The sequence below is a fragment of the Knufia obscura genome, assembly GCF_036327395.1.
Source record: "Knufia obscura strain CCFEE 5817 isolate CBS 148926 chromosome Unknown scaffold_13, whole genome shotgun sequence".
Taxonomy (NCBI): domain Eukaryota; kingdom Fungi; phylum Ascomycota; class Eurotiomycetes; order Chaetothyriales; family Trichomeriaceae; genus Knufia; species Knufia obscura.
Genome location: NW_027042699.1, coordinates 20,685 through 41,689, shown reverse-complemented (window position 1 = coordinate 41,689; position 21,005 = coordinate 20,685). Strand labels below are relative to the sequence as shown.

The 21,005-nt window shown below is 49.3% G+C and overlaps 7 protein-coding genes across 7 annotated transcripts; 2 read left to right on the top strand and 5 right to left on the bottom strand.

Annotated features, from left to right (window-relative positions):
* Positions 1-220: 220 nt before the first annotated feature.
* On the bottom strand, positions 221-1,168 carry PMZ80_009194 (uncharacterized protein; the record flags this gene model as incomplete). The annotated part of the gene is made up of 1 exon (XM_064877589.1): positions 221-1,168. One exon carries the CDS (start codon positions 1,166-1,168, stop codon positions 221-223), a length of 948 nt encoding a protein of 315 aa, XP_064726314.1.
* A 3,579-nt stretch (positions 1,169-4,747) lies between these two features.
* Positions 4,748-5,770, top strand: PMZ80_009193 (uncharacterized protein; the record flags this gene model as incomplete). The annotated part of the gene is made up of 1 exon (XM_064877588.1): positions 4,748-5,770. One exon carries the CDS (start codon positions 4,748-4,750, stop codon positions 5,768-5,770), a length of 1,023 nt encoding a protein of 340 aa, XP_064726313.1.
* A 263-nt stretch (positions 5,771-6,033) lies between these two features.
* PMZ80_009192 (uncharacterized protein) lies at positions 6,034-6,653 on the top strand (the record flags this gene model as incomplete). The annotated part of the gene is made up of 2 exons (XM_064877587.1): positions 6,034-6,423; positions 6,474-6,653. 2 exons carry the CDS (start codon positions 6,034-6,036, stop codon positions 6,651-6,653), a joined length of 570 nt encoding a protein of 189 aa, XP_064726312.1.
* A 142-nt stretch (positions 6,654-6,795) lies between these two features.
* PMZ80_009191 (uncharacterized protein) lies at positions 6,796-7,641 on the bottom strand (the record flags this gene model as incomplete). The annotated part of the gene is made up of 1 exon (XM_064877586.1): positions 6,796-7,641. The coding sequence occupies one exon, from the start codon at positions 7,639-7,641 to the stop codon at positions 6,796-6,798; it is 846 nt and encodes a 281-aa protein (XP_064726311.1).
* A 1,529-nt stretch (positions 7,642-9,170) lies between these two features.
* PMZ80_009190 (uncharacterized protein) lies at positions 9,171-11,012 on the bottom strand (the record flags this gene model as incomplete). The annotated part of the gene is made up of 2 exons (XM_064877585.1): positions 9,171-10,518; positions 10,570-11,012. The coding sequence occupies 2 exons, from the start codon at positions 11,010-11,012 to the stop codon at positions 9,171-9,173; spliced, it is 1,791 nt and encodes a 596-aa protein (XP_064726310.1).
* Positions 11,013-11,972: 960 nt separating this feature from the next.
* Positions 11,973-13,743, bottom strand: PMZ80_009189 (uncharacterized protein; the record flags this gene model as incomplete). The annotated part of the gene is made up of 3 exons (XM_064877584.1): positions 11,973-12,272; positions 12,322-13,215; positions 13,270-13,743. The coding sequence occupies 3 exons, from the start codon at positions 13,741-13,743 to the stop codon at positions 11,973-11,975; spliced, it is 1,668 nt and encodes a 555-aa protein (XP_064726309.1).
* Positions 13,744-17,770: 4,027 nt separating this feature from the next.
* On the bottom strand, positions 17,771-19,861 carry PMZ80_009188 (uncharacterized protein; the record flags this gene model as incomplete). The annotated part of the gene is made up of 8 exons (XM_064877583.1): positions 17,771-18,318; positions 18,365-18,562; positions 18,610-18,809; positions 18,859-18,978; positions 19,031-19,057; positions 19,103-19,246; positions 19,293-19,593; positions 19,642-19,861. Coding segments are annotated over 8 exons (1,758 nt in total), but the record flags the coding sequence as incomplete, so codon positions are not given.
* Positions 19,862-21,005: the final 1,144 nt, after the last annotated feature.

Here is a 21,005-nt window from a genome sequence, read left to right as displayed (position 1 = left end):
AAAGCAACCATGGTTTGAGGATATTGCAATGTGGCTTCAGCATATCTATGCCAAAATGGCTCAAGCTGTGTCGTGGTAGAGATCGAATTCAGTAGCTCTTGGCTGGGGTGTCCAAGGTCATGCTTCTCGGAATAAAGGGGACTTTTGAGAAGGTCAAACTTAACTACACAGGCATGCGAATATGCCTTTGGACCTGCCTCATAGCCTCAAATACGCCTCTTCAGACGCCATCGCCTGTTCTCCATGAATGCTGCCTCGAAGCTGTCACTCCGTTCAGACCAGCTTGGCTGTCTAGCAGATCGAACGGGCCATCCGATGCCACACCAATGGCTTTCCCATATATCGTCGAGTCGGCGGCGACACGCAGTATACCATCTAGCAAGGCCTCGATCGGCACTTCCTTTATGCCTGCTGATATGACCGTGTCCCATTTTGGGTTTGTCATGGGCGTCAAAATGAAGCCAGGCGCAATCATATTGACCCTCAAAGCACTGTCCAGCGGCGTGCCTCGGATCTCTGGAGCATCCCTTAATGACTTGAAGATGCCACGTGCGCCGTACTTCGCAGCAGAGTAGTCGCAAGAGCCTGGTAAAGCATTGTATGAAGCCATGGACCCTATGACGATCAGACACCTCAACGATCGCGACTGGTTGTGCATGTAGTGGACTGCCAACTGACAGGTATAGGTCATCCCGATCAAAGCGACAGACATGCAACCGATCGGTGGAGGTGACAGTGATTCTGGCACAACGTCGTTGCCAGGTTTAGGATAGGTGAAAGGCTGGCTGCCGGGTCCAGCGAACGGCAGTACGACATCAATGACACCTTTAAGTCCGAACCTCGCAGCAGCTTGGAAGAGCTTCACCTGGCTCTCCCACTCTGTTACGTTGCAGACCACTGTCTGTACTTGGCCGGAGCGCGAAGATGATGCCAGTAATTCCGCTTTAGTGCCGTCTAAGAGAACCGGTTCAATATCTGCAATCGTGACATAAGCACCATGGCTTAAGAAAGCGTTCGCACACGATTTGCCCAAACCTGAGGCACCTCCAGTAATAAGCACGTTGGCGCCTCCCAAAGAGTCTCGGGAGATGGAGGAGGTGAAGTCTATGGCAGGGCCATCGTCAGGTTGATGAGGACGTCGCGGCTGTGGTTCTGGCGGCGCTGACATGTTGGAAGACTCGAGGCCGCAGATTGTAGGGTCTTATGGCACACCGTCAACTTTTGTTCTTGATCGCGATAGCTGGCTGGAGTGCGATACAGTGATAGTGCGTCGAAGACTTACTATCTCGAGTTGATGTTTTGAAGGGATGAACCAGTTCTCTTTGACTATGCCGCTTCACCGGCTCTTGAGGGACCGCTGAAGAGAACGCAGTGGCTTCAACGAGCCCACTGCGTGACTGCTCCGCTTGATTGTCTCCACTGCCGATCTCTTTTGGTTCCAAATTTCACGTAAATCCTATCCATGATCGTAAGCTGATCCTCAAGTCACATCATGGCAGAAGCACAAGGGCCGACGACGTTCATGCTCGAGCCTCCTCGAAGAACCTTCTCGCAAAAATTATTCGATACTAAAGCTATAGTTTCTGGAACAAGCTGCTGCAGTCGTACGACCTCAGTCGTGCCACTTTGTGCTGTCGCGCGAGCAGTGACCCTCTCATTCACATCACTCTTTACTCATGCAGCGTGTGTGCAGTTGGGAAGCACAATCAGAGGACAAGCTCGAAGGTGCAGAGAAGGTAGTTGAGGGACACGCATGGGCTAGGGAGGGAGAACTTGGGGGTGCGCAGGGACTTGGGAAGCAGAGGTAGAAACAAAGGTTTGACAATAAGAGAAGTCCATGATGGTCATCTTGTAGTTGCGTGTTGTGATGTTGTTTACAAAGTTCATAACCCCCTGGCAAAGGAAACTCGTAAAAGCTGAAGGGGTCTTGGCGGGAACATCTTGAGACGTAGACGTCGTCAGCCAGAAGATCTAGCTTTGACGCGTCAGGGTGATGTCTCTGATGTCGTCGTGAGGACATCCTGTCGAACAGATCGACCTGTTGACGAAAAGCAGGAGTGATGGGAGCTCCTAAACCGTGCGAACTCGTCCGGGAAACGGTGCCATTGATGATCTACGCTAAGCCAAGCTTGGTGAACGCCAAGATAAGCGATGCCCTCTGGTTGGTCAAAAGTAGCCTCGAGAATCTGAGCATCTTTGCGTGAAGCCCCCTGACTTTGTTCCGAGGTTGCAGCTTGTTATAGCAGCTCTCGCGGATATCCGCTCATGTCTGCGCGCAAGAAGGAAAGGGTCTGATAGGGCATGTCAGGTAGCGAGAGTGCCTCGAAGTAAAGCTGCAACGCACCGTGTTCCTCTCTACAGTAAACCCTCGGTTTTGCGATGTGGGGCGTGTCAGCTGCGTATATCGTAAATATCAGAGTATCGCAATACCCAGAAGGCCCACAGCGGCTTAATATTGGGCCGTTGGCTGAGTTATAATAGGCAAGGACGCCGTATTAATAGTCTTATAGGTATAAGGTATACTCGGATAGAGGGAGGAGTGTGGCTACGGGTAATATTAGATAAAGTAGCTATCTAAACGGGCCTATTTTATACTATTCTATATATCTAGCTTAATATTACGTATTAACGACTATAATTACTAAATAGTAGGGTACTTATCGCCTTATAACTATTCTATATACGATATTACGGTATTAAGGGTATCCTTTATAGTATTAACGAGTATAATAGGTACGGAAGGTACTTCCTCTTCCTCTACAAGAGTAGTATTCTTAAATATATTAATAACGTACTAGAAAAGTATAGCGTTATTACTAATAGGGTCGTTCATATCCTCTTCTAGGATATTAAGATAGGCGTTAAGCGAAAGAAGCTTAGAATCGCCTATTTAAATGATATTTATTAAGGTTATAAGCTACGCTTATAATTCGCGTTTAATTATAGCTTAACTTTATACGGGCGTATACTGTTAGTTAAAGAGAGTATACTTACCTTACTAGACTATTAAGTCATCTTATTTTATACCTAGTATACGAGATTTTAGCTACTAATTAATAATAGTTTATAATATAACCTCTAGCTAAGTACGAACTACCTAGTATATAGCGTAAAGAACGTATATTATTTTTATAGGATTAATACCTCTATTCTAGGTATTAATTTAGTAGTCGAATTAGAAGCGCTTATAAAAAGCTTTAAAGTTACGAATAATACTCTAATTATAGGGTTATATCTTTATAGTAGTATTTTCTAGTAACTAGATAATTTAAATATACTTAAGTAGTATACCTTTCTCTTTTAATTTAATAATAGCTACGGAGTACGTACTAAAGTTATTAAGTAATAAAATAACGTTACGATTAACGTAACGATTAAAGGCTTATAGCTAGTCTTTAAATACTTACGTATTTATCTAGGCCTTCTTATTATATCGCTATATTAGTCTAAGATTCTTAAGGTTAAGATTACGTAGTATAAAGTAACGTAGTATCTTTACTATATTAATAATAAGAGGTTTAAACTTATTACTTCTATCTATATTATATACGAGATAAATAGTAATTTTATTCTTCGTAATCTTATAACTAGGTAGTTCTTCGCTTAATAGTATTGCCTTAGCTAGTAGTCGCTAGAATAAGCTAGTTTTATTAGTATTATAGATATTATAGAGGTAATAGTCGCGTAGTTATAGCCGGATTAATATAAGACCTTTCTCTATAAATTATTTATCTATAGAGCTAAGTTTATTATATTACTAGCGTTACTTAATATCGAATCTTACTTTAAATCTATTAAGCTAGCTATCGCTAAATTAAGGCGAAGGAATATTAGGCTTAAGTCGTAACTAGAAGTAATAAGCTTAACCTTTAAGTAAATCGCCTATTATCTACGTACCGAAACGCACTTTTATAAGTTACTAAGTATAAAGTCGCTACCTAATCTCTAGCTATTTATCCTTTTATACTTTATATCTCTCTAATATCTTACCCTTTAGGTCTTTTAGTCTTATAGTAGTATTATCGTTAAGGATTCTAGAGATTATACCTTATCTAATCTTGCGTTTAAGAATAGGTACCTAGTAGTCGGCTATAGCTTTCTACTTAGGCTTTAAATAAGGATAATTCTAGTACTATTTAATAATATTAAGCTTCTCTTAAAGCGTAAAGCCTTTACCTTAACGAACGTAAGAAGGACTAATTAATATAGAGAGGGTAAGCGAGTATATCGTCGTAAATTTACCTATATCTAGTTATTTAAAGTGCTCTAGATTTAGAAGGAAATACTACCCTAGAAAACCTGCGAATTGCGATATTACTGTATAGGGCGTCTAAATTAATTGCGATAATCGAAGGGAACAGAGTATCGCAATTAATATAATAGAATTGGCTGTATTGAGGAAAGGTATAGTAAAAGCGAGATTATCGTAAAAGTACCGCATCGCAAAAACGAGGGTTTACTGTAAAACACTTGTGGAGTTAAGCCGCGCTTCGTCCGAGTTCATCCTCTATGGTTATGCCGATTGGAACACCTACATACACGGCCAAATGTCCATGGAAACCTAGAAGGCTCAACCTTCCGATTCTTGCATAAATTCTAGACGTCTATGTCGATCGGATTGGCATGCAAAGTAGGTTATAAGACGAGCTTCATCCTGGTGAAGGCCTCCGTGCCCTCCCTCCTACAACAGAGCAGTAAAAAGCCTGCGGTAAGATACACGGCATTTTCCACGAGCTCAAACCATACGATGTCTTCCAGATACGCAGCTGTGCATGCACAGGACAAGCTCAACGGTCCAGGAGATGCACGCCCAACAGCACAGCAAATTGTCGATGACAACGATCTGAACGGCAAGCTCACTGGCAAAGTTGCTCTCGTCACTGGCTGCTCATCAGGCATCGGCATTGAGACTGCAAGAGCACTGAAGAGCACAGGAGCAACAGTCTATGTCACTGTTCGCAACCTTGAGAAAGGAAAGCAGGCACTCGCCGATATTCTGGAGCCAGGAAGACTGGAGATTCTTATCTGCGATCAGAACTCGCTGGCTAGCGTTGAGGAATGTGCTAAGGAGTTCTTGGGCAAGAGCTCTACCCTGAACATCCTCGTGAATAACGCTGGTGTCATGGCCGTGGCAAAGCGAGAGTTGACGAAGGACGGGTTCGAATCACAGCTTGGAGTGAACCATCTCTCTCACTTTCTGCTCTTTCAACGGCTAAAAGATACGCTATTGGCATCTGCGACGGCGGAATTTCCATCCCGAGTGGTCAGCGTATCTTCACTTGGCCATCGCTCCTCGGGCGTGATCTTTGACGACCTCCAGCTCGAGAAACCAGACGCATATACACCTTGGAAGGCTTACGGCCAAGCAAAGACAGCGAACATTTACCTTGCCAACGAGATTGAGCGCAGGTATGGCTCGAGACACTTGCACGCTTTCTCGTTGCACCCAGGCGGGATCTGGACCGGCCTTCAGTCACATCTCGACGTTGTTGCAATGGGCAAGGGCAATGAGCAAATCGATAGAATCATGAAAAGTGCTGAGCAAGGCGCAGCAACGACTATCTGGGCTGCGCTGGATAAGGAGCTGAAGGGCAAAGGAGGGTTATACCTCGAGGATTGTCAAATCGCGGAGCCGGTCAAGCCTGCACCACAGATGGGCGCTCCTGGTTACGCTGAGCATGCGTACAACGCGGAAGCTGAAAGTCGCTTGTGGAAGGAGAGTTGTAGATTGGTTGGCGTTCAGGATGACCAAGACGTATCGAATCTATGATGGGAGATTCGGGCGTGGATATTTGCCTCCGTGAAGATGGCTCCTCAGCATCTTTGGTTTCATGCCTTAGCGTGCTCTAGTACCTTGCACAACATCGACTGTGGACTTTGCGACATATGTACTGGTCAGGTGCGATCCTCCGCATTCCGAATTTCCTGCTTACTTCCCCGCATGTGCCAGTGATGTCAAACAATGTGCTATGGTGCTCAAGTATACTACCATGTCTCCTGTTTGTTGCTGAGGTTTGAACTGATAGTACCAAAATGACGACCCAACCAGAGACTCACTTCCTCAAACCCAACACCTGCGCGCCCAATAACCCCAACCTACCTGTTCTGGTCTACCGAGGCGTCCTACCGAATCCACCGTCAGAGGACTCGACAACAGAGCATCTGACAAGGAATGGCTGGCGCAAAGACGGCACATGGGGTCACATATCCTACCGACACTTCCATCCGAACGTTCACGAGTGCTATGGTGTCTTCTCGGGCCACTCGAAGCTATTGCTCGGCCGAGGGCAAGGTGACGAGGACGGTGGGATCGAAGTCGATGTGAAGACAGGCGATGTGATCGTGCTGCCGGCTGGAACTGCTCACGTATGCCTCGAGAGCAGCGAGGATCCAGCTTACAGGTACATCGGTGTCTACCCTGCAGTAAGTCCACAAAGAGACACCATAGCTGAAGGTGGACTAAGTACGGACAGAACGGACCAAAGTGGCGAAGCGAGATGGGAAAGAAACCCGTTGACCACGATAGGTATCAGCAGGAAATCAACAGCGTGGCTCCGCCACCAAAGGACCCTGTCTATGGGGATGATGGGCCGATGACGAGTCTGTGGAAGCTTGATGGTACACAAACGCTTTCGGCAGCTTATGCTCAGTAATCACAGTATAGTTACAGCAGGATGCAGTCAGGTATTCCTTGATGGGAAGTAGACTGCAAACATCGGTCACACGACCTCGACCTGGGCCAAGAGTGTTCAGCCATAGAACGAAGCCTCAAGCTTTGCGCCTATGCCACCTGAATCAGCAACGACAGATAACCTCCCCATTCCCAACGACAAAGAGCTTGTCCTCACTTCCCTCATACCCACCCTCATCCGCGCTTCCCAAACTCCACCGTTTCCAAGCCTTACTTATCCCCTCCAACTCCTCCTGCGTCCCATAGTCATTAGCTACCACCCCCTTCGCAAAATCACTATGCAATGCCCTCCCTTCCCAACTTTCCGCCCATGTCTTCGCCCCCTCACCCGTGAAACACCAACTATTCCAGCTAACAGTCACATCTTCACTTCTCCATCCAGCTTGCCTGGTCCACTGCGGCATAAACCGTCCCGCATTCGGCTCCCCACCATTCCCCCTCGCGACCTGCTGATACAACTCACCCCACCTCTCCAACTCCTCCGGCCTAGGATGCCACACGAAACTCGCATAATCCGCCTCGCGCGCCGCAACAATACCACCACTTTTACACACCCGCTTCATCTCCCTCAGCACCCCAACCGGATCCTTAACATGCTGCAGCAACTGATGACAAAACACAACGTCGAACTCCCCCTCGCCAAATCCCAAATTATTCGCATCACCAGTTTGAAACGTCAGATTTGTGAGTCCACGACTATCAGCCAGGGATCTTGCCTGCTCGAGGACACTCTCAACGATTTCCATGCCGATGACACTGCCCTGTGGTACCAAGGCTGCGAGATCAGCGGTGATGGTGCCGGGGCCACAGCCGAGATCGAGGATCTTGAAATGTGGCTTGATGTGTGGGAGGAGGAATTGTGCGCTGTTTGCGGCTGTGCGGCGGGCGTGGGTTGAGATTACGCTGGCGTGGTGGCCGTGGGAGTAGGTTGCTTGTTCGGATTTGGACATGGTGTTGGAAGGCTGATTCTTCCCCTCGTAATTCTATCGGTGGTTGTGGTCGCGGGACTGGGTTTCTGGAGACCCTTTAGTTGTTGGGCAGGAGCGCTGCTCGTTATCGGCAAAAGGGGTAAGTAGGTGGTGCAATGACGCAATGTCGAGGGACGAGTTGCTCTTGCGGAGATGGTGAAGCTGCCGATATGGTAGACCCGGGATCTTCGTAGGTATGTGCAATAGTCGTCTTGCAACCAGTAAGTCTAGAGTTTTGGGTGCTATGCTGTTCCGACACTGTTTGTTGACAGAGTGTTTGTTGGTGTTCTTGGAGGCAGAAGGCACAGCGGGGATTTGTGCCGAGGTCCTTGCGAGAATTGTATATCAATCAGTGACTACACCTTTAGGTGCAGGATAGTAACTTTGAAGCTCAAAGGCACTTTACGAGTTGTCCAACACGCTTTGATCACTTACTTATGGTGGTCAAATGCCGCCAGGACATGGCCGACATCGGTCGGGGAGAATCCAAGATTTCTTGGCAGCGACCTCCAACATCGCGGGTCGGCGTAGAGCCGTCAAACCCGAGCCTTCATAAGACCTACAATATGGACAACATGACCTGCAACGCTAGATTGTAAATCCAATCGGGTACAAGCATGCATTATGGCGACACGATACGGCTCGTGGCATGAAAGAAATTCCCAGAACGCCGAACACCGTGTGCGGCATGTCTGAATAAAAGGGGGGCCGTTCAATTAACATAAAGATTGATCGTCGAGCATTGAGTATCTCCTCATCCTAGTGATAGCGGACTCTCGAGCATGCTGTTCATGCCCGAGTTGAAGTGATACGACCCGAGTCTTGACACCGCTCGCTGTACGGACGTTTACTTGTCCGTCACATTGTTGCAATCCTTGTAATTGCGACGCTTCCCGAGCTTTGATCAGACTGTGAGACGCATATTTCCGGTGATGATACATGTCTGAAACTTCGATGCAGTTTGCCCCGTCATAATAGCCGCCAATGCGCTACCTCGTCCATCATCGTTGTCTGGAACACGTCGGTGAGTTGATCCATTCTGCAACCAACCAACAGCGTTAGACGTGGTGTCTCTCAGTGTGCGCCAACGACGGCGAAAGCAAATATCGACGTTGGGAGGCCGTGTTGCTAGATAGCGTTTCGGCCGTCTGCACCAGCTTAACGGCTGCTCAACGGTATGCTTTCTCATGGCAGCTCAAGTACAGCCCTTAGCTTTTGTAGCGAAATATGCCGTACATACATCCGAGCTTCTAGTACCACGGCCCCTCGATGATGGCATCGTAACAGTGAGCCACAAGGGCATAGATATTTGCAGCCACTTCGGTCAAGGACAGATCTCGTCAAGCAGGTCGCGTCGTTATAGGATCGTGGGAGAGATTCAAAGCCAAAGCGTACTGTCATGAAGAGACTACGCACTAGTCTGTTTGGTAGACCTGGGTTTGGGGAACGGTCGCGTGTGTTGAAGTATGTGCAGCCTCCGTGTAGGATGCACCGCTCCTTGAGCCTGGTTTTCACCGTCCGGATACGACCAATGTTCGGCGAGGCGAGAACCATGACCCGATCTTTGACGAAGTATCACCACTGGTCCTGCGAGGCAGGTTGTTCGCATAATGCTCGTAATCGCTTGCGCTGTCATCAACATAAGTTGAGCTCGAGGCTCGAGAGGCTGATTCCTTGGATGCAGAACGGGAAATTGTGGAGGGCACAGCCGAGTCAGAGCGGCTTCTACTTCTGCTTCTTCTTCTCGATGACCTTGCATCGTAAGCACTTGGTGGTTCGCTCTTCCTTGCTGACAGTCGTTCTTGGAGCCTGTTACTGTGAAGACGCTCGGTGTCCCGCTCACTAGCGATCTTCTTAAGACTGTCGCGAAGGTGATTGCGATCGCCGGTGACGTACGTTAGGTCAGACTTCAACGTGGCCACTTCGTCCTTGAACGCTTTGATGTCGGACTGTAACTGCTGGATTTGTGCATCGCGCTGGCCAGGGCCTTCGTCGTACAACTCTCTCCATCTCTTGTTATGCTCAACGGCTTTCGAGTAGCGAGCCTGTAGTTTCGAGTTTTTGTCCTCAAGTACCCGTCTGTCGGCTTCTGTCTCGCCGAGACGGTCGCGCAAAGCTTGGTTTTGATGCTGCAGTTTGGTGTGTGACTGTTGAAGCTTGTCGTGTCTCTGCACTAGATCGTCAAGTTTCTGCTGCTGCTGGGCATAAGATCGCCTCAACACGACATTCTCTTTCTTTAACTCTCGCATTTGTGTCTCCAGTTGTTCGAGTAAGGCTGATTGTTTCTGGTAGTGAGCCGTCCACTCGTTTCGGGAGTGCTTCAACTGCTCGATTGTGGCGGCATCTGAGTCAATCCTCTGTTTCTGAACCTCAAGCTGGGACCGCATCTCCTCTATCCTGGAAGCAGCTTCGCGCGCTGCTTTCTGCTGTGAGAACTCTAATTGCCCAATAGTGCCTTCTGCCCAAGTTCTCAATGCATCGTGCTGCTGCTTGTGTTCCTGAACTTGCTTCTGGGATGACTGGCTTTGCTCGCGCAAGTCTTGCTGTAGCTGCATGACGATTCGGGTCAAATTCTGCGTGTCAGTGGTAGAGCCGGTAGGACGGTCTTGGGAGTCGTCCGGCACGATTTTGAACCACTGTAGTGCTAATGTCTCGAAAGGCGGCGCTTCGAAAGAGTCGGCATGCCATGTCACCGTGCTCAACCAGAGGCTTGATACCACATACTTGTCTCCTATCCGACGCTCCTCCTTGAAGACGCGAGTTCTAGCTTCTGCTTCGGCTCGCAACCGCGCAAGCTGGTCTTGGAAAGAAGCTTGAGCATCCTGACGATTGGTATGCTCTCCTAAGGTCTTCGCATGACTGTAGAAAGGTCAGCTCGTCCAAGGTGTAGGTACCATGTCCATAACTTACAAAACAACTCCAAGGAGAACATCAAGCACAGTAATGGCATAGAAGATTTGTTCATGTCGAAGGTTTGTGGTTTCTCGGGCCAGGAAACTGACAAGCAAATGCGGCGTCTTATTTCGAGGCATCCATCGTTTGCCTCGAACCGCCGCGTCATATTGACTCTGTTTAGTTCGCACTTCCGCTAGTTGACTGCGTAAGTCATTCACGATTTTCGAGCAATCTAGGAGGAGGCGGTCGATAATTTGTGTAAAGGCAGGTCTTGCCTCTAGCTGTGGATCGTGGAGAGCCTTCGAGAGGTTGCTCCATCCTTTGACGAAACCTTTTACTTCCGTAGCAAAATTCAGACATCGCTGCCTTGCGCTGTCGTTGGTATCAGAGACGGCACAGAGCGCTGTACCCAGCGCATTGGCCTGCGCTGTCAACAGGTCCAACTTCTGGCGGTCCATCCCATTGCCAGTGTGAGGTAGACAGCGACAATCGAATGAACAATGAATCAGGTACCTGATGAAGACGGTCGAAGACCCATCTCGAGAGTTCGCGGAGCGGCACGAAGGTCGCGCTGCGTATCCATGTTATCGCTCATGGCTGTGACTCGAGGAAGAGAAGTGAGAGGTCGCAGTAGCTCGTAAAGCTTGCATGGATAGCGTGTTAGCCTTCCAAGGTTTGCTCCCAATCCACGAGTCATGTGCACTGCCGAGGCTCCTTAAGGCAGACTTCCATCCTTGGTGGCGAAAAGTGAAGGCTAGAACAAGGTGAGAACAAATCGCAGAATCAATGTGGGAACGCGGGGATCGTCCCTTCCCTTAAAACAGGAAACGTAAATGCAGAAAGACACGCTTGTTGACTGAGTTGCATGAAACGTGCAGGAACGATCCCAAGGACAATTTGGATACATTTGCCGCACGCTTCACGCCGAGTGGATCCTTGTCGGATGGGCAGCTGAGGTGCCATGAATGAAGCACACTGCATGTCGGAAATGGTGCCTGAGTGTTGCGATAGCACATTGGAAACGGCTGCGGCAGGCGGAAGAGGAGAGGTGGGTGGAGCGTTGTACAATCTATGCTGTCGCTGCCCGATCGTGGTGTGAATCACATGCTTGAGCTGTGAGGTGCCAGCGGCAGGCAACATATGGTCGTCATCGGAATACTTTGTAGCAACGACTTGCTGTAGAACAGCAATAACAGCGAAAGAACACCGAGCAAGAAGGATGATTTGAATTTATGTATTAATTACTGTGCATCTTGTTCTCATCTACACAAGGTCTCGTATCTCGTGTCATATCCAAGAGAATCTGAACTTTCCTATCTTGAACATAATTCCAAAGAGCAGATCAGAATCTTGCCAACATCATCAGCTCTCTATAGACAATCGATCTTATTGTGAGTCAAGCCAACGAAGTGACACATTTAGTAGATGGAACCCTTTCGCTCGACATCAGCAAGCATCTCGGTGTCAAGCTTCCCACCAGCGGAGCCGCCCATAGCCTCAGCGAAGGTCTTGTTTGGACGCCACTTGGCAGATGTTCTTGGTGTAGATTCTTCCATCATCTTATCGACCTGCTCGAGTGACAGGCCCTTTGTCTCCGGAACCAAGAAATAGGTGTAAACGAAGGCGCAGGTGCAGAGGCCACCCCAGATGAAGAAGACGGAGGACTTGAGGTTAGCCGCGTCCTCACCAACCATGTAAGGAGTGATGACGGCAATTATCTGGAGATTTGTTAACGAAATTTGAGGTGCTAGGCAAGGATGAACTTACAGTATTCCACAGCCAGTTAGATGCGGTGGAAAGACCGACACCTCGAGCTCGGATTGGCAGGGGGAAGATCTCGCCGATCACGATCCAAGCACCTGGACCCCAGGTGGAGGCGAAGAAGAAGATGAAGATAGCGATGAAAGCGATCTGAGCGTTGACAGCAGAGATGTTGTTGGCAATGCTGTCACCAGCGGCGTTCAGGTGGGTTTTGTTGAAGCCGACCGTGACACCAATGATGGCCACAAGAAACTGGCAGATCAACATGCCGAGAGCACCCCAGAGGAGGATCGTTCGTCGGCCCCACTTCTCAACCGTGTAGAAAGAGATGGGGGTTGAGCAAACGTTGACCAGGGTGAAGATCAGGGAGATCAAGAAAGGGTTGCCAATGGCACCAGTCGACTGGAGGAAGGGAGTAGAGTAGTAGAAGATGAAGTTCACACCAGTCCACTGTTGCATCATCTGGAGGGAGGTACCAAGGATGACTCGTCGAAGGTTAGACTTCTGGTGGCCGAGACCGCCCTTGAAGCAGTTGGCCCAGCTGCCGAACCAGCCAGTTGCTGGGATGAGTTGTCGCTCATACTCCTCGTTGGCGATGATCTCAGCAACCTCGGCTTGGATGTACTCGGATTCGGCTGGCTGACCTCGCAGTCTCGTAAGAGCATTGCGCGCAGCCTCGATGTTTCCTCGCTTGACAAAGTATCGTGGAGAGTCTGGCAACATCATGAGGCCTCCTCCGAGGATGAGGGCCCAGGCGAACTGGATAGCGATGGGAATTCGGTACGCGCCAGTGTCGGTTCGGTTCTGTGTTGCGTAGATGACGCAAGCAGCGAGCAGGATACCAATAGTGATGCAGAATTGGTAACCAGCGACGAGAGCACCACGGACCTTCTTGGGACACTATTGATAAAGTCAGCAACCACAGCTGCGGTTGACGATGAGAGTTTAACTTACGATCTCGCTCATGTACAGGATGACGATCGCAGATTCGAAACCGACACCAATGCCAGCAATGAGACGACCAGCAACGATGGCGCCCAATGGAGAACTGATTTCAGGACCAGTGACCATTTGAATGATAACACCGATCAGGTAGATGCCGCAACCCATGATGACTGTCCATTTTCGGCCTATGATTTCGGCAACATCAGCACCAATAAGAGCGCCGAAGAAGGTACCAGCAGAGAGGATCGAGGTGACGAGAGACGTGTTGGAAGAGCTCAAAGCCTCTGCATCGGGACCTTCGACTGACTTGTAGAAGATGGGATTGGCGTTGACACCGTTGATGTAACCAGAATCGTAACCGAAGAAGATACCGCCGAATGATGCGAAGGCGCAGATGAGATAGGCCTTCCAGGTCACTGGAGCTTCGATGTGGTTGACATCCTGAGCTGTCGAGAGCGATCGAATACCGTCGCCACCGGCCATGGTTGTTGTCGACTGGATTACTTGTGAGGAGGTTCAAGAGAAAGTTGCGACTCGAGGAGAAAGGAAAGAGAGCACGCGAACCATGAGGGAATGAGCTGGTTGTTATGCGTTTCACTGGAATGAATTTCACGAGCTAGTGACAGACTTGAGAATCTCGACTAGGGCCTACTGCCTGCTAGTGCAAACGCTTGTACAGAAAAATTTGCTGCTCGCGCGGAGCTGGGTGACAAGCATGAGTAAGAGGTGGCTCATGTTTGTTTGTGGAGTGACTTGATTGGGATAATGATCCATGGGGAAATCTCTTGAAGTTGCTGGTCGACAACGCGAAATCACGGTCGGATACTCCAGCGAATGCTCGGCTCCATGAGCTACTTGATTTTAGAGTTAGTGGCATGCAGCTCCAGACCGGGCTAGGCTTAGAACAGCTTGAGACACGGACAACTGACCAGCAGTGTTCTCTCCACAGATTGGGGTTGCATTTCATCCTCTTGCCCCGCCAACGCTTTTGGTTGCACTTGGTACCAACACGCGCCTCTTCCAGCCCTCATCGTCGCTCGACGGCGAGCAGTCTAAGCACTAACTCTCTCCACTGCTTAACCAAGCTGCGATTTTCGATTTCCGGTTTTGGGACAACGAATCAAGGGGCTTCAAGGTGTGAGAGATGTCCTCTATGAGCGCATGTGACAAGATCGCTGACGAGGGCCAAGTATGGAGTAGCTACTTTATTGAGGTCTTGAGTCGATCAAGCAATTACAGATGTGCTCAGCTCATGTCATTCAAAGATTCGAGTCAATTGAGCCGAGCTTAATCTGGGAAACATCAAAGTTCCCTCTCATACCTCCGATTACTCAAATAAGTTCAATACTACTCTGCGCAGTTAATGGCACCTGGCTGGCAAAGGCGACGTCGCTAAATCATAGCACAAAATGCAGTGTCTCATTTTGCATGGGCTTGCAGTCTGTGACCACTGACGCCGGATCTCAATTTCCACATTGCTTACAATTTTGCTTCGCGCCGGCTGTTCGTAAATCTTAGTACGCCACCATGTGGATAGCGCTTGCTGCACCCCAGTCGAAACTACGATTTGATGCGCAAATCGTTTTGATCTTGAGCCGCAAAGACCTCATTTGACGTCTGGCGACGCAGAATCGATCGAACTAACCGCTTGCTTGATGTGCGGAGGAATCGAGACAATTAAGCGAGCCCTCAGGTAGTGCAAAGGCAATCGCCTTGCCTGTTTGAAGATAACAGGTCAAACGGTCCGACTGTCATCATTTGGTAGCCAAGCAGGATAGGTCATCACGCGCCCAGTACATCACCACATGACAATAATGATTTCTTCAAAGTCATGATCATTTACAACTCTTTCCGGCATCTCAGCGTCTGCCGTCAGCTTGCACCTGCTTTAGCTCTACCGAGTCTCCGCTGGTTCATCCTCTTTGCTCGCACAACCAATACTGAGTGGTTTCGTGTAACTTCATGGATTATTGAGGAGGCGAGAGGTAACCTCACCAAGCCTATTTCGTGTACGTTCCCGTTCTCCATTGATCAGATTGACCACTAAAGACCCGCTCTGGCCTCTGACCTTACCCCTGTCCTTTTCGGATGCACCATGCTTCTACGACCCGCCTTCTAGAAGCCTGTGGTCGTTCTTCAAGGATCTTAACGAGACCTACTGTACACGAGTGCGAAAGATGCATGTGGCCAGCGCTTCTTTTCACATAACAACGATGAATAGGAGCTCGTCCCTGACTACACGTGAGCGCCCCTACAGCCAGATGAAGGAACCGTAACCCTATGCCACATGGAATGCGACGTTGAGATAATGCAGAGGTGCCGAGAAGCATCTTGGTGCACATCTCGTCTCTGAAATTACCGGATAGTTTTTCTTCCGGTCGAGGTACGTGATCTGGACCCAAAGGTGCATGTCAAGGCACGGTAGCCGTCGTTCCATAACTTCGTCAACGTAACCTTCCGCCTCCTACCATGGAGTTAGCAAAAACAAATCTGTCAGGAACGAAGCAAGCTCCCAAATCTCCAGAAAATCTAGCTATGAGCCTGGTAAGAGGGCGTGAGACTTTCGGATGAAGCTGCTTTATTGAGCCAGTAGGAAAAGTCTAGCGACCAGAGTCTGGTTGAGGCTCGCCTCCGGGGACTCCGTTTGTCTTTTCAACTCCACGTAAAATGCTCAGGGCCATGACTGCGGATCAGAATATCGGGATGTCGTACCACTTGTGTCGTACGAGTCCATAAGTCTGGACTTTCTCGTGGCAGACATGCTTTCTGGCTAACAGCGCAAACGTGCTTTCTTGGGGCGAACGACGATCAAATGAGCAGCACGACGATGTACTATCAATATTTTACTCCGACCCTCGATGTGCTATTATTGCGTGGCGGAACTCTCCAGAGTACGGCACGTATTAAGGTTGAAATTATGACATTACTATCGATTGTCGCACGGACTAAATGCTGGACTTTCTAACGCAGGCAAGAAATATTGCCGCCGCCGCAAGCATAGCACGGACTGCATTCCGATATAGGTTAGCAAGTCACATGATACACGACCCAGGTGCAAGGAGATGAACCTGCCAGCTGACAGCTTTGGTCCTCTGCATCGATTCCACGAAAGACCTGCATGCTATCCAGTTCTTCTGAATTCGCTGCTGTTACCAATCGCATGTAGACTGCTGCACACGACTGTCACGTTCATAGCGTGTTGCACGACCTGCAGCGCTGCCATGACCCAATGTTTGACCACTGTGCCTTTGAAGCTTTTCATAAGGTTCTAATGCGCGACAGAGCCGTTGAATGGGCGTCAGCAACAAGTCGCTGTATTTCTTGATCGAAAGTCACGTCACAGCAACCCGCTACAGAAAGAGAAGCAAGTAGAAATGGGAGATAGCCGCAGTTGCTTCAGCACACACCTTGACCAAGCTATCTGCGCTATCCTGCGCAGTTGCAAAGACACAAGGTAAAATCCCTCTGCGCCAACCGATAGCATCAGAAGTGTCTTGGACAGTCTATTTACTACAGCAGTCCATTGCGCTGAGCACCTGCAACCGGCAAGGTATGCCAAACGGTCGGCTTTCGACACAGTGTTAGTCAGTCACGTCAAGCACCAGAACGCGTCCATGTGAATGAACTGCCTACCGGTCGACATTGTGGCCACTAGATCCCTCAATCTGCTAATGGGATCTTTCACCTTCGGTCACGAGCCTTGCAAGCGTCGAGCATTGTTTCCTGATCTGAAATGCGCAGTTCCTGGCGCACTGTCGTGAATCTCCTCCCAGAAAAACAAGGTGGCCGCCTTCAAGCACGAAAAGGGAAGATCAAGCGGCCGTGGTATATGCTCAGGAGGTAGGGAGTGGCAATGCTCGATACACGCATAAACTCGTCGAAGAAGCACATGCACCACGTTTATGTTGGGAGGGAGGCATGTCTACCTTGTGATTTGTCTTCATTCAAGTTACATCTCAGCAGGGCCAGCAAGTCCTCCTCATGGTAAGTATGGGATCTTCTTAATTGCAATAGAGTGAAATGACCGATCCCCTTAGCCGTTTAGATTGCTCCCAACGACGAACCTTTCTGCGCTTCGAGTCAATACCGGAATTTCAGGCTTCTGATGCACTATCCGATGAGAAGCTATGCCGAGCGTGATCGAACACTCCATCCTGACCATCCCACATCGTAGCAGCAAAGGACTCGACCACGGACGTGAGGATTTGGATTGCGATAGCAGGGAGCCATTATGCAACGTTGGAAACAAGGCGAGGTGAAAGGCCGTGGAGCGTTCTAGGCTGCATTCATAGGCTTTTCACTTTAGAGGCTATTCCGGTCAGAACATATTGTGTTCACGTGCCCTATCCACCAAGATCTGAGTCTCGAGGCACTTCATGAGGTACGAAACAAACCACGGAGTAACAAAGCAAACTCAGATGCCATTCAGTCAGTAATGCTAATTCTGCGTCCGCCATAGCTACGCCCGTACTACTACGGTGTTTACAATCAGAGCCGCAATGCCACATACCAGCTCTTTATCGCTCACGCAACATGCGCAGCAACCCTGTTTGTCATGCTTGCTAATATTGCCCAAGAAGATACAAGCGACAATGGCACAAGCACCAAACGCGATACTTGTCAACCAGACATACTTCAAACTCTCCGCGTACGCCCATCTGCTGCCAATGGAGCCGGCGTGGATCATTGCAGGTGTGACCCCAGGGACTGCAGAGAGTTCACTTGGTTCCGTAAGGAAAAGTCCGACGAATGTTTCAGCTTGGCTGACAGGCAAACCGGCTTCGATCGCCCATTGAGCGACGTATGCTGGGAGCCGTGGCGTGAGGCGGTTGATGAAAACATTGTAGTAGATGGCGTAGCCGATCGAACCGCCAATCGTTCGGATGGCAAGCGAGAGGGCGACACATGTGGCGATCGTCGTGTCAGGGGTGACCGTTATGGCTACTGTTGCAGCTGGGACAAGTACTCCGCCTACACCAAAGCCGGCGATTGTGCCGAGAGCAACGGCCATCTTTGGGGCATCAGGTGTGACGGCGGCGAGCGATCCGCCAAAGGCGGCTGGTGGCTGTTAGAGATGTGGTCCGATCGAAGGCGAGGAACTTACTCATGACGACTGTTGCGAAGAGCAGCAGCTCACGGTTCCAGCCCTTGAACCATGACAGGGCGGCATTCGTGAACACAGCGCCGAAGGTTGTGCTGAAGGCTGGCGCGAGACCCTTGAGACCGATTTGGACTGGATCTGGCTCGAAGACGGCTGAGAACATCATTGGGAAGAAGTTGAGGAGAGCAAAGAAGTTCATGCCTGGACAATGTTAGAGGTGTACGCGAAATCAGGTATTCTAGGCTTACCAGCGACGAAGGCAATGCCATATGCCATGCCCACAATTTTCTGTCCCGAGAACATCTCATGGGGAATCATGGGATACCTTGCAAACTTCCACTCATAGACAATGAAGCCGATAATGCAGGCCAGTCCGATTAGCAGTGTGCACAGGACGTAGGCGCTGCTCCATGGGTGGGAGTATCCACCGGCTTGCAAAGCCACAAGGCTGAGAAACATTAGGACCGTGTAGGGCATGCATGAACACCGAAACTCACAATAGTGTCAAGCCAAATATTGACAGGAAGCCACCCACGAAGTCAATCTTCTTCAGGATATCTTTGGCGTCTCTACCGTGTGCCCTCGTTTGTGAGGTCGGGAAGTAGAAAATGGCAATGCTTTGCAAGGTCAGCGACGGCTCTTGGATAAGGAGTGACGAGAGTGTGTTACCCTATCCAGCTCAAGGCATTCCAGCCACTGTACCGCGTCAGCAATGAATCGTACGGTATCTTCGTCACTCACAAGCAAATCCAGATGCTGTATCTCCAGGTATGATAGGTCCCCAAAAGCTCGGAGTACATCAGATAGGGGCAGAATGGGAGGATCGAGAATGTAACGAGACTCAGGTAGATGCCTCGCTTGTTGACCGGCACGAGCTCGGAAGTACTATGAAGCGTCAATATCAACGTGTTCGGTTCACAGCAGGACTTACCCAGCCAATGCAGTGAGCTCACCAACAGCTGCCCCCGCACCGCACAGAGCCATACCAGCAACAGCTGCACCAAAGCTCTTTGCTGTGGCAAGCACGATAGTGCCAATAATGAGTACCATGCCGCCAAAGAGTGTTTCGTTCCGTCGTCCGAACAGATCTTGCAGATAACCACAGAAGGGGGCAACCGCCGCCAACGAAAGAGCCGCCGCGACAGGTAACCAAGCCTGCGACTCTGTGCCGCCGACATCTCTGGAGATAAAGCTCAAGGAGGCACCGACGAAGTATAGGGGAATCTGGGAACCTGACCTTTGTGAGCTGTGGGTAGGATCTCGCACGACACATTACTGACCGACATATAGTGCGGAAAGGAAGATGGTTGCCAAAATCTGCTTCGTAGTCCAGGTTACCCTGCCATCAGAATCATCACCCTTCTCGGCCTCATGGTTCTCAATGTCGACACCCAGGGTAGGCACTTTGTGTAGCTCATTGGACTTGTCGTTGCCTATGATCTCGTCGTGTTCAGCAGAAACGTCCTGGGATCGCTTCTCCTCGATGTTGGCTGCAGCCATGGCTTGTCGTGCAGGCTTTCGGTGCTGGTCGGAAGGGAAGAGTCCAGAAGTGTGTCCCTAATCGTGATATCAGTTTTGCCCAAGAGATGTCGAACCCATCTCATCTATAGGTACTAGGGACACCAAAGAAGCCAGGCTTTTTGATGTCCTCCACTTCCTCAAAAGCTGGGGCCCCGCATTCTCCAATGGAAGCGAGAGTCGCTAAGGTGCTTCTGAGCACTGTCCTCTCGTAGCCATACCTACCAAGTGATTCGAGAGTGGACACTTTGGTGCCGCAGTCTTCCTATACCGAGGGTGTCATGACTGAGCTGCTGCCTGAGCATGCATACCGAGGCAGTGTACCGAAAGCGAGGGACAATTGGTAGACCGCTTATGCCAGAAGAGGAGAAAGGGGCCCAAGTGGTGGTCTTAAATGCATCCTGGGCATTTTCTGGGCGGCAGCTACATATGTGGAGTACATCCAATTGTCTCCGTGCAGGCCTTGATGCCGGTGGGAGAATATGGCTTCTGGAAGTGAGATGATTAGGCTGTGGTACTGTGTGGTTGGGATTTGTGTACGTGTTTCTCGAGGACTGTTGGGCCAGGTGGCCTCCGTAGACTAAAAGCACAACATTATCTACTGAATATTGAGAAGATGATTGACAAAGAGGTATGTCCGATACTAACCTTTTTCAGTCAATTATAGTAGAAACGCTACTGAAATTGCATGAACATAAACCCCGAGCAGCAAGGACGATTAGGAAAGGAGAAGGTCAACCTATGTCACACGTCACAGGACGAGCGAGAGTAACGCAACCTCAGCAGTCATTTTGGATGATATGTAAGCCTCCTAAGCGCCATGTGATTGGCAACTTGCAAAGAGCTTCGGGCATGAGCCCCTAAGCTTTACACGTTATAAGTGCCTAGAAGCACAAAATCTTGGTAATCACTACCTACCTAACGTCTACGACCGGCATATCGGACAAACCACCATATCCGGACAGGATTCGCACCAAAAGTTAGAAGTTTTACTAAGCGTACTAGTCGCTCAGTATATTATTAGACTATAAGGTATTAATATTATAGAGATACAAGGTACTTAATAATAGTTTCTTACAGTTAGAATCAAACGAAGTATTATTATTAGATTTTTATAGCTCTTTAT